We start from the raw sequence: 16,798 nt of genomic DNA on the forward strand, positions 1-16,798 counted from the left end.
TTATTATGGTCTGAGGCACAGGGTCCTGAAATGACCGCCATTTTATTAAGTTGTTGTGATTCCACCATTGCAGAGATTTTTAAGTTTGGCAGTCTAACAACACTAGATCCTGTAATTTACCCTGTGATTGAACATGAGACCACTGCAACAGTGTCTCTCACAGGAATGGTCTCACTCTTGCATGTGGTACTATTGCTATGCATGATGCCATCATTCCCAATAGTTTCATGATAAATCTTATTGTGTAATTCTGATTGGGCTGTATTTGTGAGATGAGTATTTGAAAAGCCTGTATCCTTTGTGAATTTGGGTACGCTAATGCTTTTTGTGTATTGAGAATTGCACCTAGGTAAGGTTGAACCTGTGCTGGTTGAAGAGGAGATTTTTGGTAATTGATTGTGAACCCTAATGTGTGTAGGGTATCTATTGTGCATTGAGTGTGTTCTTGGCACTGTAGAATATTGCTTGATTTTATTAGCCAATCGTCTAGATAAGGGAATACCTGTATGTGTTGTCTTCTGCGGCGAGCTGCTACTACAGCTACACATTTTGTGAAAACCCTTGGAGCTGTTGTTATGCCGAAGGGAAGTACTTTGAAATGGTAATGTTTGCCCGCTATTACAAATCTTAGGTATTTGCGGTGAGCTGGATGTATGGGAAATTTGGAAGTAAGCATCTTTGAGATCTAAAGCAGTCATGTAATCGTGTTTTTGTAGTAGGGGAATTACATCCTCTAGAGTGACCATGTGAAAGTGTTCTGACAGGATGTATAGATTTAGAGGTCTGAGATCTAGGATGGGTCTGAGAGTACCATCCTTTTTTAGTATAAGGAAATATAGTGAGTATACTCCTGTTCCCTGTTGTGATATTGGAACCCTTCCTATTGCTCCTTTTAGTAATAGAGATTGTACCTCTTGTTTTAGCAGAACTTTGTGTTCTGGAGAGAGTCTGTAAGAACGAGGGGGAATGTTTGGTGGAGTAGAAATGAGTTCTAGGCAGTAACCATTGCAGATTATTAAAAGTACCCACTGCTCTGTGGTGATGTTTTGCCAGTGAGAGTGGAATTGTTGCAGTCTTCCTCCCACAGGAGACGTGTGGGATTGTGGGATGTTGAGGAAGTCATTGTTTTGGGGGAGTGGTGACACTCTTTGAGGTACTAAACTTTCCTCTGGCTTTACAGTGTTGGCCTCTGTAAGAGCCTCTAAACGATCCTCTTGGATAATATTGCTGCGTTTGTTTACGATGGGAGGTGGAAGCCTCTGTAGTTTGGGTGTTGAAGCCTCCCCTAAACTGTTGTTTGCGAAAGGAACCCCGAAAAGGTGTGGTATATAGGGCTCCCATGGCTTTTACAGTGTCAGAATCCTTTCTGAGTTTTTCAACAGTTTTTCCGGTCCAAATATATGTTCTTTATCAAAAGGCATCTTAAGCACTGCCTGCTGGAATTCGGGTTTAAACCCGCAGGATCTTAGCCATGCATGTCTAAGAATTGTTAAGCTGGTGTTGATACTTCTACCTGCAGTATCAGCTGCGTCAAGGGCAGATCTAATTTGATTATTAGTGATTGCTTGTCCCTCTTCAACAATTTGTTGTGCTCTCTTTTGATGCTCTTTGGGTAAATATTGAAAGGACTCTTGCATTTCATTTCAGTGTTCCCTGTCATACCTTGCTAACAGGGCTTGGGAATTGGCAATACGCCATTGGTTAGCTGCTTGCGTTGCTATCCTTTTACCCGCAGCATCAAACTTCTTACTTTCTTTGTCAGGGGGAGGAGTATCCCCTGAAGACTGGCTATTAGTCCTTTTCCTTGCAGCACTAACTACAATATCGTCTGGTGGTACTTGTTGGGAAATGTAGAATGGGTTGGTTGGCGCAGGCTTATATTTTTTATCTATTCTTGGGTTTAAAACCCTAGCCTTGACTGGTTCCTTAAATATATCTTCAGCATGTCTAAGCATACCAGGCAGCATTGGTAAACACTGGTAGCGTGAGTGAAGGAAGGATAGTGCATTAAAAAGAAAATCCTCCTCCAATGGTTCTGCATGCATCTGAACCCCATGGTATGCAGCTGCCCTAGAAATGACCTGAGGGTAAACTGTACTATCCTCTGGTGGTGAAGGTTTGGTAGGATAGAGATCTGGGTCATACAAGTCCCAGGGGTCCACTGTATCTCCCTGTGAGTAGGTATGGGAGTGTGATAGTGAGGGCAGTGGTGGTGTGGTAGTAGGTGGTGGATAAAAAGAAAGCTGTGGCCAATGGGGTGGAGAGAGCTGTAGAGGTGATGGCTTCTCCTTTCTCTTAAATATTTTTGCTGGTGGTGGAGCAGTGTCAAGAGTCTCTTGAAATGCCAGCTTCATTTTGGTCTGTGGAGGAGGCGAAACAATCATTTTTCCTGTCTCCTTATGTATGTGTATCCTTCTTTGTCTACTGTCCATAAGCTCCGCGATTGGCTGCATAAGAGTCCTCAGATTGATATTCAGATGGTTTTATGCCTTTAGAGGATTGTTCAGTAGTTGTCTTAGATATGTGCTTTAGACTGCTCAAAAGTCCTATCTCTTCTGTGTAGAAGGATTTTTTCGGCTCCGAAATGGTACCTAATTTTTTCGGTCCTTAGGATACCAGCTGAGATTTTGGCTCCGAAGCCGTACGTTGTATTTTTGACTCCAAAGAGTGGATGTCGGCTCGGAGGTGGAGCCTTTTATCTGTTTGCTCGACTCTGGCACCGAAACAGGCGTGAGGTGACTTGGCCTTTTCGGCGCCGAACCAGAGGGTCGGTCACTGACAAATTTATTTCGGGTGGAACCATGGCTTTCTGACAGTGGTGCACCCAAGGCCTTAGTAGGTTTTTTGGTAGTGGGTGTAGGAGCAGATGTACTCACATGCTGAGCTGCTGTGATAGGTTGGCTGTCCTCATCTGAATCTGCTTCGGAGTCGGTGTCCTGAATTGAAACAGCCGTTTGTGCCTGTTCCTCCTCTAAAGTGTCAGTGGACTCTCTATACTTCTACGCCATTTCGAGTCTCCTTGCTCTCTGGTCACACAATGTCTTTTTCGACCAAAACGACGAACAGGCTTCACAATCTTCCTCTCGATGTTCTGGAAAAAGGCAGAGATTACATACCACGTGCTAATCAGTGTAAGAGAATTTCGCGTGGCATCGAGGACAAAATCGGACTGGAGTCCGATCCATCAGGCTATGGCGTGGTAGGCCTTAACAGGCCCAAAAGGGCGTTTTCTTGATTCCGACGGCACTATCAGATCGATTGCAGAAGGGAACGAGATCAAAGCAATACCGACAGTAGAATAAAGTTAATACAAAGTTTCCGAATCAAAAGTCTCGGAGCGAGAGGAAGCACGTCCGAACCCGACAGTGGAAAGAAAACAATCTAACAAAGGAGTCGATGCCCATGCGCACTATCACGGAGAGGAGAAGTCACTCGATCCCGTGACTCGAGAAAAGGCTTCTTTGAAGAAAACCAACTTGTAACACTCTGAGCCCAACACTAGATGGCGGACTATGCGCAGCATGTGTATCTGCAGCTACACATGCCATCGAACATATATATACATACATATATAACCTACTGGCGGTCTCAGTAGGTAGTTATAGTTAGGACCTAGTTTCCATAGGTTATTTTATTTTGCCAATAACTTTGGCGCCGTTTGCCAAATCTTCATGAAATTTTCAAAGCTAATACACTAAGTTAAGCTGCTGTGTTGAAAGTTTCAGGGTGATTCATGAAGTGGGGGCGAAAGAAAGGGGGTATCCCAAAAAGCGTTTTCCCCATGCAATCTCCCATTGGGAATTTAAACATTACTACAACCCAAACCACTGGACAGAATCACACTAAATTTGGCAGAAAGGTAGCTCCTGGCCCAGAAAGAGACATTTTTCCTTTTTGATGTAAATCCATTCAGTATGTTTTGAGATATTAAAGGAAAAAGAAATACAGAAATCTAGGGATGCATATACTTTGCAGACCTAAGTGCAAGAACCGGGATTGCTGCCCGCAACCAGGGAGAAAGGTTGAGGCTGCCATTTAGTTTATTGGCTCGGTGCGGGTGGACAAATAAAAGTGAAAAGTGCGATAAGGGGTCAGGATAGAGGTTACCCTGACCCCAGGGGCAGATGGCGAAGTCCCTGAGGGACCCCCCCCTTCATGGGCAAAAAATTGCCCAAAATGTTTTTGGCCCAATTTGTGGATTCACTGATCCACTGCGGGGCTCAGCGTGATCCCTAATGTGAATGCGCAATGGATGTGCAGATCAGGAGGCCAATGAACAAAAAAACACACTTACTCGTGGTTGGCAGCATGCAGGGGGATGGCTGCACGGTCTGGCTGAAGGCTGTGAGCAATGTGGGTTTTGCAGCACGTTGCACATGGCCAAAGGCTATGCAAAGCGTGGGGCTGAATGCATGCAGGCGGTTGACTGCACGGCCTGGCAGCAGACCAGGCCCTGCGGCCAACTCTCTGATACGCGCAGCTGAATGCAACATGTGGGGAGGTGGCCTGCATCCAGCCCCCGTTAAAAAAACATAGAAATTCATTGAAAAAAACCCCAAAGTTTACAGGGACATTATAGGTAGGAATTAGCATTTAAAAAACCTACGAAATTCACTGAAAAAAACAAAGGTTATAGGGATGTTATAGTTAGGTTCTAAATTTACACACACAAAACCATAGAAATTCAGCTGTTATACTTAGTTTTTTCAAGTAATTATAACTCGTGCCCTAAGGTAAATATAACTTGCGCTCTCGCCATGCACAGGTAATAACCCCACATATTACATCACTGATAACATCTTCTATAGCACCATTGATATCATCATTCTAACATTTGCAATACAATTATTGATGAGAAAACAATGCATGGTGGGGGCACAAGTTATAGTTACCTTAGGGCATGAGTTATAATTACTTGAAATAACTAACAGTTGAATTTCTATGGTTTTGTGCGTTTAAATTCAGAAACTAACTGACGCCCCTGTAATCTTTGGTTACTTCAGTAAATATATATATATATATTTGCAAACAAAGCCTTTGAGAGCATTTAAACAATTAAAAAAAAGAAACCAACAGCTATACAGTGTTGTTATATTTTTTTTTATTGCTTACTGCTGTCAAACGCATTTCGACCGCATCCATGACTTTGATCACCGACAAAGAAATGAGATTTCATTCACTCGTATTTACAACTTTCATGGCATGTGGCAGCATCACAATCACTGAAAAAAAGACTTAACAAATGTGTTTGACTACCATTATTATGTGAACAAATTCATAGTACAAACATAAAAACTACAAAACAATAAAGGTGTAGCAACATCGGGAAATGCATCACAGTACGGTCAGCTGTCATGAATTATTCTTAACAGCTGGCAGCACTGTGATGCATTTCCCAATGCTGCTGTGCCTTTATTATTTTGAGGGTTTTATGTTTATACTATGGAACTGTTCATATCATATTGGAGGGCAGATACATTTGTTTAGTCTTTTTTCAGTGACTGTGATGATATCACACGCCATGAAAGGTGTAAATATGAGCAAATAAAATCTCACTTCTTTGTCAGTGATCAAGGTCGCGGATCTGGCCGAAATGTGTTTTACAGCAGCAAGCAATAACAAAGCATCAACACCATAGCAGGCGTTGGTTCCTTTGTTTAAATGCTTACAAAGGCTTTGTTTGGATTTTATGGAGCGTGCTGACTCCGCGTTTACTGATGCGCACTCCGGTCTAGAGGACGGTGGCCATCAGCAATCTGTAAAGAAAATTTAAAAATATTGCTCAAGTACATACCCAGCATACAAGAAAGCCAACATTTTATCTAATAAGTAAAGCTTCCCACTAGCTTCTACAAGATGCTCCCCAATTTCGAAAGGTTCTGGTTCAACACCTGAAACAGAAATTAAATTAACATTAGTGCTGTATAAATGCTGCCACACATGTACAATCTAACAATAACCATCTATTAGTGCTCAACAATAACAATAGTGTTGTTTTAAACTTTTTTTCTGACAGCTGGGGACAGGACATGGAATACTCTCAGTAAACAGACTCTGAGGGACTACTGGCCTAAAAACGTTTGAGGCATTTAGATATTATCTAAAATGCAATGGAAGGGATACTCCTTTTGGCCATTCCCTCTGCCTGAAAGTAGTATGAGAAAGAATGCTGACTCCTCTTCCATACAAGGTGGCATGCTTTATCACTGGGGTTAATCATTGTCCGCAAATAACCCAGATGCTGTCAATCTCACCAAGAGCTTGTTTGTGAGTGACTGTTTAAGTGTGAGTTTGATTACTGAAGTTGCATCAGGGATGTTCTCTTCTAAATGTGTCATTTTTGACCACCTGGTCGGCCTACAACAGTTATAAATGTATGCAATGGCACAATAGTCTTTTAATCAATGTCTCATGAATTCAAGATTCAAACAGAATGAAAGGCAGAGGGGTTGTGAGGTACCCGTCTCATCTCTACATAATGGTCAACATGCTTCTTCCTATTCTGTTGCTGATTACCCTGTCTGTTTTCTGCTCTACTCCGCTCCCCTAGTCGCTGTGACAAAGAGAACAGAGGCCAGCAGACAATAGAAGGGTCAAGCAGCAACAGAAGGTAAACTAATCCTAATAGTTCTGCAATTGACCGGTCATCCCTCTAGCCATAATACCAGAAAACAAGCTCAGCTTCTGTTGCTGATTAGTCCAGCAGTTGTCCTCTGGCTTCTGCTCCCCCAGTTATAGTCACTAATAGAGCGGAGACCAGCAGACAAAAGATGATCCAAGGAACAACATAATTATCCTATTCTCAAACAAGGATATGGTTAGCTTGCCAGCCCTCCAGCAATTATATTAACAAGCTCAGCCTTCGGAAAGATCCATGCATGAGTCATCACTGCCTTTCTTTGGTGTACAAGGTTTTAGATTTTCCCAGACTTTCATCCACGTCAACCATAGCACAGACTAGGGAATTATAAGTCAGTGTAGAATAAGGTGTCCATGTGGCCCTGCAGAAAGTACCATGACCTACAGAATTCCTCTTAAGAGACAAAATCATGTTGGTCTTTACATACAGACATAGCTGTTACTTAAAAACCTCCTCCCACCTCCTTCGCCACCCACCCTCCGCAGTAGTGCTTATCCCTAAAAAGGGAGCAAGGATCAGTGGATGGACCACACACTTTTTTGGTCAAAGTCAAAGAAAATTGAGCCTGTAGACAGAATGCTGCAGTGGCCCCTTGGAACTGCTGACCCTTTAATAAAACAGAGATATGACTTTGAAGAAGGCTGCAGATCAGGAGTGTTGTAGGGATGGATGTAGGCTTACTCCAGGGGCATCAGCCAAGGGAAGGTATATTGAGGGCAACAGTGTACAATCCCTGAAGCATCCATGCATGAGAGTGAAAAGATGACTAAGGGCCATATGTTCGAACACATTTTCCCATAGACACAGAATGGGTAAAACCCTTTGATACATCTGGTCCTTAGTTACTAGAAGTGATGCTGATCAGTGATTGCTGAATTAGTGAATACTGACAGCCCCTAGAAGGAACACAGATTGTACCATAAACCGCTTGTAGGTAAGAGGCATGAAGTTTCATTTATGGATTCCTTCCATCCCCTGTCCTACCCTACATGATGGAATACTGCAAAAAAATGTACCTATGGGATGAAGATAAAATACATTTTTCATAGGATACCTTAGCTGATATGCATTCTATATCGTATTGCTTCAATAAAAAATTGTTTTAGAAAAAAAGAATAACCGTTTTATAATTGTTTTTGATTTGTAAATTATTTCAAGTTTTCCTTTTACTTTCATGTTAGCACTGCAGGAGCACTGAATTAGAAGACAACAGCCAGCACATGTAAGATAATTAACTAGAGGAAACGTCTAAAACTGTATAAGTGAATCACAATACCAAGATTTGTGTAGTTTGGATACATATTTTGCTTTGAAAAAATGAAATTTGTCTGTGGCATGTTTAAATGTTCACAATAGAGGCATACATAGTATTATTATGCTCCTTAAAAGTTTGAAACTGTACAAATCACTTTTATCTTAATCATTCAAAAATCAATGCACAACAATTAAAATTAGAAACAAATATTGGCAAAGCCAATAGTTCTAGCTTGAATTTTGAGGCTTGAGTAAAATAGTTAAGTGAACCTACAGCAGTAAAAAACAAAAAAACAAAAAAAAACTATTGTTTTCTGCATACAATGCATCCATGAGATAAAGGGTTTAGTTTGTGATGGAAAATAGTTCCTTGGCTACTGCAACCCAAACACATCATTGGAGTTAGAATGATACGCCAAACAGCCCGCAGCATGAGTGAGCGAGAACTACTCCTCAGGGCACAGCCAAAGCCCATTCTATGTATATTTTAAAGATTTGCTAACAATAGGTCTGTAATAGTTGCTCTGTCAAGCAAGACCGAAAGTAAAACTAAAATAAACTATGAAGGTAATACTGTGGGCAAAATTATGACTACCATAATCTTGCATTACTTGTTATTGTGTGGTGCATAAGGATTAGAACCATCATCAGTGGCCTGAAAATTGATTAAAGGTCTTTAAAGTACTGGTATTACCTCACTAATGCAACTCTTTAGGAAAATCTCAAAGCACAGACAATAGCAAAGGACATAAAAGGTCAAAGCATTTTAAATAAATATTCAAAAGCTTTTGAAAAAAAATTAAGCATGCCTGAATTCGAAAGCAGGTGCGCTACGTAAATGCCAAAACAATACAATGCACAACCAAACTTTGATAAAACATGGAATATTTCACTGGTAATGGTTAGAAAACTGGATCTAAAACAACCATATCAGCATCTTGAGGAACAACTCCGTTCACATCATTTGTAAAAGACAAACTAAAGAGATTTTTCCTAATGGAGAGCCTTGGAATATGGACGATAGTAACGCACGTATAGTCAGTCTATAACACAATGGTAAAAGGATTAGTATACTAATCAAGGGAAAGTGCCTAACAGAGGCAAAGCCCAAAACACTTAAAAAATGCGCCTTGAAAGATAACAAGAACAATGTGAATTTGGCACGGATGTCCAATACTGCCGTAGATTTTAAGGACACAGTATTGATAAAAGGAATTGTACATACAGCACACAAGAAGGGGTAACTGTTCCTATAAGGTACGTTAAATATTTCCAGTTGACTGGGGAGCAGAAACGACAACATCCTCTTTCCATTTCACACAGCGTTCTTCATGGGCCTAGCTTGATGAGGTTCAGGCCCATCCAGATCAGTTACACCTGTAAGTGCAACTTACCATCAAACAGGTATGGATGGTCCACACACTTTCGGAGCTGAACCAGCACATTCAAAAGTCTGGGCTTCTTTCCTGTATCTTTCTCAAATGCATCTGAAACACAGAAACATACAGGGATAGTTTTAAATGGATTGTAAAGTAAATACACATTGTCAGCGGGCATGGCACAGAAACCCTAGAAAGGTGAATAGCTAAGGCTTCTGCAGCAACAGCTCTCCAGCGTTGAGTCTTTTGCAGAGTCACATGTTTGTAGAACAAATGCAATCATTAAACTATCACAAACACTTAGGAAATTATGTTCGATTGGCCTTTTATTGGATGCTATAACGTTGTCAGGGGTCAAATGAGTCCAAACAGCTCATCTACAAGAAAGCCACATCTAGTTCATTTTTGGAAACTAGACATGATTGACATGGCCTTTCATTGTGAATCAGGGAGAAGAGGCAAGTCGCTTATAACCTAAAAGATAACTATGCTGGATAATAACCGTTGGTGCAGGTGTTTAAAAGGATTCCATACAAAGATTGGCCATTGCCCAAAGGTATAGAATTATGCCCAGAAAGCTGGAATCAGATGCAAAGCCTCTTCTGCAAGTAGTCTGTTATACTGTCCAACTTTTCACAGCTATACAGAAGGAGCCTCTATGGAAATGGAAACATTTATATTGTGGTCTAAGGGTTTTAGAATATTTTAATTAGGTTGGGCTCAGGCTAATCACACCGTTTGCAAAACTGGAATGCCAGGTACTTTCAAGAAGTGACTGCCCGGACGATTTGAATTAATGTCTTGCATGACCAAAGTAAAATGCAGGAGGATGATTTTTAGGTTCTTTTCCTTGAGCACTAAATCTTTCACTACCTCCTCACAAATGGGCTCAAATAGGGTGGCCCAGTGACTCTTAAAAGAAGCAAAAGACGGGTAACATCTCGAAGTTTTTCTGACCAGCCCCACAAGGGAGATGTCCCCCTGCAGCAGGGTGCGCAGGCAGGATTGTTCATGTACATTGACTGGTTCAGGGACTCCAAAGGGACACTTAAAACAGCCAGAGATTAACCAAATGGTGCAGAGAGGCTGCAAGTGCCATTGCAATTGTAGTACTGCTGCCTCAATGTATGTGACTTGTCAGTACTGTCCAGACCTATTATTTCACCCAGAAGCATCCAACTTAATGAACTTTGTCCACGGAGCTGTTGCATCATACTAGGGGGCCAGGAGTCAGAAAGCATTCTCCGAAGGGGCTCCATAAGAGTGGGGCACATGGCTGATATAAGCTCTGAAAGCCAATCACACAGTGTTAGATTGTACCAGCACCTAGGCCACACACTTTGTGGAGCAGGTGCTGCTGAGATTCATGTTTTAACTCTCAGAGACCATAATAGACCAACAGTTTGGTCCAGGAGAGCGAGACCAACAGGAAGAGAAGCTTGGAAAAAAGGTCTGGAAGCTTCCAACACATACTGTTCAAACTTACCTCTACATACCCTGCAATCTTGATCTACCCTTTACATTTTCCTTTTGTGTACCATACCATCAACTTTAATTTTTCGATCACCTTATTTCGGCTAATACATCCCCACACCGCACATTAAGGGGAGCAAGCCCATTGTTTCCAAAGTGAAAATGCTTTCCTTAGCAGTGACCCTACAATTTCTCCCCTTTTCCCCCCACTCACGGCAAATTAGCCTTTCCAGTTCTGTGTACGTTCATGAATTAGATTTTTTTCAATCTAGAAATTGCTCCCAAATAGGCTATCATAAAGTGTTAATATGTCAAGCACTTTGGGCTAACTTCTCTACAGATGTAATTAAAAAAGGCTTTAATGCCTATAAGGTTTGGAAGCCTGCCCCAAATAGATAACTTAGGGGCCAAATGTACACAGTCCTTTTGCGGTCACAAACCGTTTGATTCACAAAATCACAGGATTTGTGATAGCAGAAGGGTTTTTTGGAATCTACAAACTTTCATACTCAAAAGCACTTTGCCGATTCTTTTAAGGGACTGATTTAGACTTTAGCAGACGGGGTGCCTCTGTCACAAACGGGACGGATATCCCCTCCGCCGTATTACGATTCCATTATAGCCTATGGAAATCGTAATACAGTAGATGGTATATCCGTCACATTTGTGACGGACTAACCCCTCTGCCAAACTCTAAATCCGGCCCTAATTCACAAAAGAGAGGTGGCATGATAGAGACAACCCTTCCTATTTCTGATTTCAAAAGGAAAGAAGCGATTTTTATGACATGACTCAGAGGACCTGTTTGAGAAAGAAAATGTACTGACTCTTGTCTACTGTCGTCTTAGGTCTTCCATCCCTGTATTAACATCCAATCACAAGGGTCAAAAATTGTGCCTGCCTAATTAAGTAGGCAGGGTGTTTTGAAATCCCCTGTGAATGGACAATTTGAGATGTAACCGTGTTATTACATAGTTCACATTGCAAAACGCAATCCTATTCAGAAACCAGTCAGCGATAAATTGCCAAGTGTTTGGGAGTGGCACATCTAGCCTTTAGATCCATGCTCTAAGGAAGTTAAATGCATTAACATGCCCTATTTGAACGACTGAATCTTTTGATGCAGCACAATAAGCACACCAATTGCAGGAGAACAAATCTTCACTTGAAAAGGCCACTCTTTTTGGTAAATTTCTATAACCTTTTGTTATAAAATTATAAAGCATTTTACCTGGATCTTTAGTCAAAATTAATTTGTAAAATCTTTTTTGCAAGGCAGACATCCCATGGTATACCACAACTTCAGTCTTCTTAGGAAGGTCGACAGCCACATCCCTTTTAACTCTCCTCAGTAAGAAGGGTTGTAGTAGGCTATGAAGTTCTTCAGCTACATTAAAGGCACAATAAAAGGAGTAGAATTTGAGAGTAAAGCCATTTTCAAATTTTCACTCAAAATGTCTTTATTTTAAATCCTTTGTCTCTGATAAATGTAAACAAATGCAAATACCAGAAAAACACATACAAAAATGCCATGTACCTACAAACTAATATATGGCAGTCATAGTTAAAGGGTTCTATATTCTGCTTAACACTTTGATCCAGTCCCGTTTTTTTTTTTTTTTTTTAGACAACACCTTCTATTTTGAGACTTGAAGGAACAGGTCTGTTAGAAACTGCAGTCTCTAGTTAGCGGAGGTATGCACCCAGTCCAAGTAGAGACCACAATTGTATACAAGGCAGGTCACAACACAACCTAAATTATCCTGTGCTCACCCCAGGATAGCTTGGCACCAAGCAAGCAGGCTTAACTTAGAAGGCAATGTATAAATTATTTCTGCAATATTCATACAGCAACACAGTGAAACACTACAAAACGTCTCCACACCATGTTAGAACAAGCATCGACATAGCCAATAGGTCTTGCTTTTGGGACTTTATTAGTGTTTAGCCATGTCAATTTTGTGTAACAGCAATAGCTGCGCTGGCCAATTTATTTTAAGTTTGTGTGCTTGAAGCTTTGTGCTTATAAATGGGTTTTAAAAATACGCGCTGGAAGGTTGTCCTGCTGATTTTGCGCTAAAAACGATGCAACACAGGGGAGGGTACGGCGTGGTGCAACATACAGAGCTGCTGACTTTGGGACTAGGGAACCAGGTTTGCGTCTTGGGTCGGCTTCATTAAAAAAAAAAAAATGCTGATTGTCAAAATAAACTTTTAACAAATAAAACAAAACGATGGCAATCGAAAGGCAGAGTACAGATAAGGGGCTAAACAAAAAATGCTTTTGGCAAATTGCTTACATTGCCTGCAGCAACGAGATTGTTGCTCTTGAGAGACTAACAGTTTAGGAAATGATAGGTTAAGAGGTCTTGTCTGACACCCCACTCCCCAGTCTCTCTTGCGTGCCCTCATTCTTCCTGTCGGCCTCTAGCTCAAAGCGGCGGCCATTCGTACAGAAATAATACAGCACTTGTAAAAACTATGCGTTGTAAATAAGAAGTTACCGACGTGACGAAACATACGGAGCTGCCAACTTTGGGACTGGAAAACCAGGTTCGAGTACGTGGTTGGCTGTATTTCTTTTTTTTTTTTAATTGCTGATCGTAAAAATAAGCTTGTAACAAAAGTTGCATGAAGAGCTGTCCACAAGCCGAGAACTGACGTGAGAAGAAAATACCTACAAATGGGGTGCTAAGACCGAAGAAACGACTGTGATGTAGCGAGGTGGAGGGAAAACTACACCGGGAAATGCAGGCTCCCGGGGTTGAGACCACCAACAAACAAACAAATCCTAAACCAGAAGCCGAAGCAAAAGAAAAAAGTAGTGTGCCGAAATTAACTTATAAGGCAGATCGTGAGATGATCCATGTAACAGGGGCAGTCTCCAGGGTGTGATCAAACAGCAAAAGGTGGGACAAATGTAACCTTTTCACAAATGAAAACAAGGGAATTTAAAAAAGCACATGAAGGAGCCAATCACAAGCGATAGGGCGTGCTGAAGCCCCCTACAGCAGATAAAGCATGTTGAGGGACAGCGCATGGGTTGGCTATGCTCGACCTAAAAATAGAAGTGATTTATTTGAAGAAATCAAGACCAAAACAATACAGATCTACTAAGCGTACAATGAGATAAACTTTGGAAAACTTATCTCTGCAATGCTTTGCAAATCAGTGCACTCCTTTAAGGAGTGTTTTGGTAAAAGACAGAGTACTAGTCCAAAGGCTACAAAGGGGCACCGGGGAGAGGGCATGTGACAGAGCACGCAGGCCTCAAGTAAATCAGTACCTGTGCGGGGAGTGTGGCCGAACTAGACACTCGGATCCGGACACAATTGGTGAGCTAACACACTCCTCCTGAGAAGCTCGTCACAATTCACCAGGCGGGGTCCCAGCGGCAGACTAGTTCAGAGGGTGTGGGCGGAACCACACTCAACAGATGGGACTCAGGGTCAGTAGGCACCACAACTGTAAAGAGGAGTGTAGTGGCGATGAGGCACCACGCTCACTAGCCGGAATCCACAGCAGTAGAGAAATCTTGGGCAACCAGCTCACGGGCTGCGGAGTGGCCTGCACTCGATGGCGAGGCTCTGGAGCAGTAGGCACAACTTTGGTAGCGCAGCACCAGCGGCAGAGAGGCTTTGGGCTAGCTAGTGATAATCTGTGACAATGTCTCACCTGGGCAGAGTGGCGCTAGGGCTGATGAAGCACCGTTCACAAGGGCTTTGATGTGCCTGAAACCTCGGGGAAAAACAGGGGCAAGGCCTTGGAGATTGTTTCTGGTAACAAAAGGCAGAGTCCTTCTTGCAGGGCCAGAGTGCAGCAGACAGCAGGGTAACAAGCAGCAGAGCAATCCTTTCAGGAAAGCAGTCCACTTGAGTCCTTTGGACAGCCCAGCAATTCTTTGGCCTGCCTCTTAGTTTCTGGTCCAGTAGTGTCCACTTTGATGGGGTCACAGGCCCACGACTTATAACCAAATGTGCCTCTGAAGTGGGGGAAGACTTCAAAGAGTTGTTGTAAAGTACACCAGTTCCCCTTTCAGCCCAGTACTGTCTGCCAGGAGATCTAGAGATCTACTGGGGAGGGGAGGGGGATGTTATCATTTCTGTGTGTGGGGTCAGGCCACATACCCTTTGAAGTGTTACATGAGAGCCCCTCCACCCCTCCTGCCTAGTAAGACCCACCAGTATGAAGATACAGCTGAGTGTCCTGTGTTTATGGCTGTCTGGATGGAATGTACAAGAGGAGTTGCCACACAGCACAGACCAGACGTGGATTGGAGATAGGTTGTAAGGCACAGAGAGCAGTAAGAGCAGAGAAATGCCTACTTCCTAAAAGTGGCATTTCTAAAATAGTAATGTTAAATCCAACTTTACTAGTAGGTAGGATTTCTCATGACCATTCCAAACATACCAAACATGACACCACTCCTTTCAAATCACTTATAAGTTTATAAGGGAAATCTCAACGCTGGCCTATGAGAGAAGCAGGCTTCACAATAGTGAAAAATGACTTTGGGGGTTATTCACAACCAGGACATGTAAAACCTACTAGTACATGTCCTGATTTTTACTTACATAGCACCCTGCCCTATGGGCTACCTAGGGCCTACCTTAGGGGTGACACATTTAATAAAAGGGTAGTTTAAGGCTTAGCAAGTAGTTTTAAATGCCATGTCAAAGTGGGAGTGAAACTGCACACACAGGGTCTGCAATGGCAGGCCTTGGACATGCTTAAGGGGCTGGTTATGTGGGTAGCACAATCAGTGCTGCAGGCCCACCAGTAGCATTTAATGTACAGGCCCTGGATACATATTGTGCATTTTATGAGGAACTTAAAAGTAAATTAAATACGCTAATTGGGTACGAGCCAATGTTACCATGTTTAGGGGAGAGAGCACACGTACTTTAGCACTGGTCAGCAGTCCTAAAACCGGCAAAAACAAGATCAGAAAAATGAAGGGAGGAAGGCAACATTCTGGGGGAAGGCCACCCTAAGGCTGTCAGGTTGAACAATGCCTAAAATGGGAAATCAAAAATTACAAATCCCAGAAGGCTAAGTGGTTTGCAGTTAAAAGCCACACCTAACTAATCATGTGACACATGTCCAAAGGGGAAATGGAATCTATAGGTTCAGGGGAAAGAGGAGAACAAAAGTTCATCTCTAAAGCGATAAGCATCTATCATGAGAACTGTGAAGATAAAATCAGACTCACTCCTTTCCAAACACCACTAATTTTGACCCTAGCTCTTCTCAGTTACTAATAACTTATTTTGATACATCTCTTCAAAATGCACTTATGCCCTTTCGAAGCACTGACCAGAGTGCACCCAGTGCCGCTGGGTCTGGCAAACTGGTAGAGGAAGAGATGCATCACACACACAATATAGCAAACGTAAAGTGCTCGTGTTACATTTGCTATCATCTATTGATGCAATCCTGAAGAGGATGCTATTACTTCTGCATTTCAAGCATGCAATGAGGGTTTCGGCTTTAGCGTCTTACCCTCGACAGCCACGAACATGAACTAAGGTGAGGGCAGCAAAGTGCAGTGAAGGGATAAAGGAAACATGATCAGAGAAAGGATGCTACTGAAAAGTGATGAGGGCCTTGTGAACAGAGTTTTACTTTGATGGCTGTGTGCGACTGAAAGAGCCACATCACAGTTGTCCACAAAATGCAGCGATTTTAACGAAGAGGAACATATACTGGGGGACCAAGTGATACAGCAATTAAATAAAGGTTTTCTGCAGAAGGGGATAGTGGAAAAGGAGACTGCTCAACATGAGGCAACTGAGAAGCTAGTGACTAGTAGCCCTAGAGTAAAGTACTAGTGAAGACATGATATTTCAGTTAAGAAGCAGCAACACATGGAAGATCAATAGAATGCCAGCAGAGAACAGACGGGAGACACTACAAAATTATGCAGAACTTTCGAAAGGACAGCGTCCATACTTGGGGGGATGAGGGGGAGCAGAGGGGGAGTGGGTGTGTAGCAATGCAGACGGTGACCAAGAGAAGCAAGTCCTCTTGGAGTAGTAGATGAGATTAACTG

General features: G+C 42.3%; 1 protein-coding gene across 1 annotated transcript in view; it reads right to left on the reverse strand.

Moving 5' to 3' along the window:
- The window catches only part of CHD1L (chromodomain helicase DNA binding protein 1 like), a 228,787-nt gene that overhangs the window by 131,618 nt on the left and 80,371 nt on the right, over positions 1-16,798 (reverse strand). The window contains exons 8-10 of the mRNA XM_069204150.1: positions 11,978-12,133; positions 9,289-9,381; positions 5,795-5,891 (exon numbers count right to left, since the gene is read on the reverse strand). Coding sequence (XP_069060251.1) covers positions 5,795-5,891; positions 9,289-9,381; positions 11,978-12,133 — 346 coding nt within the window. The remainder of the gene's footprint in view (positions 1-5,794; positions 5,892-9,288; positions 9,382-11,977; positions 12,134-16,798) is intronic.

This window comes from Pleurodeles waltl, chromosome 8 (assembly GCF_031143425.1).
Source record: "Pleurodeles waltl isolate 20211129_DDA chromosome 8, aPleWal1.hap1.20221129, whole genome shotgun sequence".
Lineage (NCBI taxonomy): Eukaryota > Metazoa > Chordata > Amphibia > Caudata > Salamandridae > Pleurodeles > Pleurodeles waltl.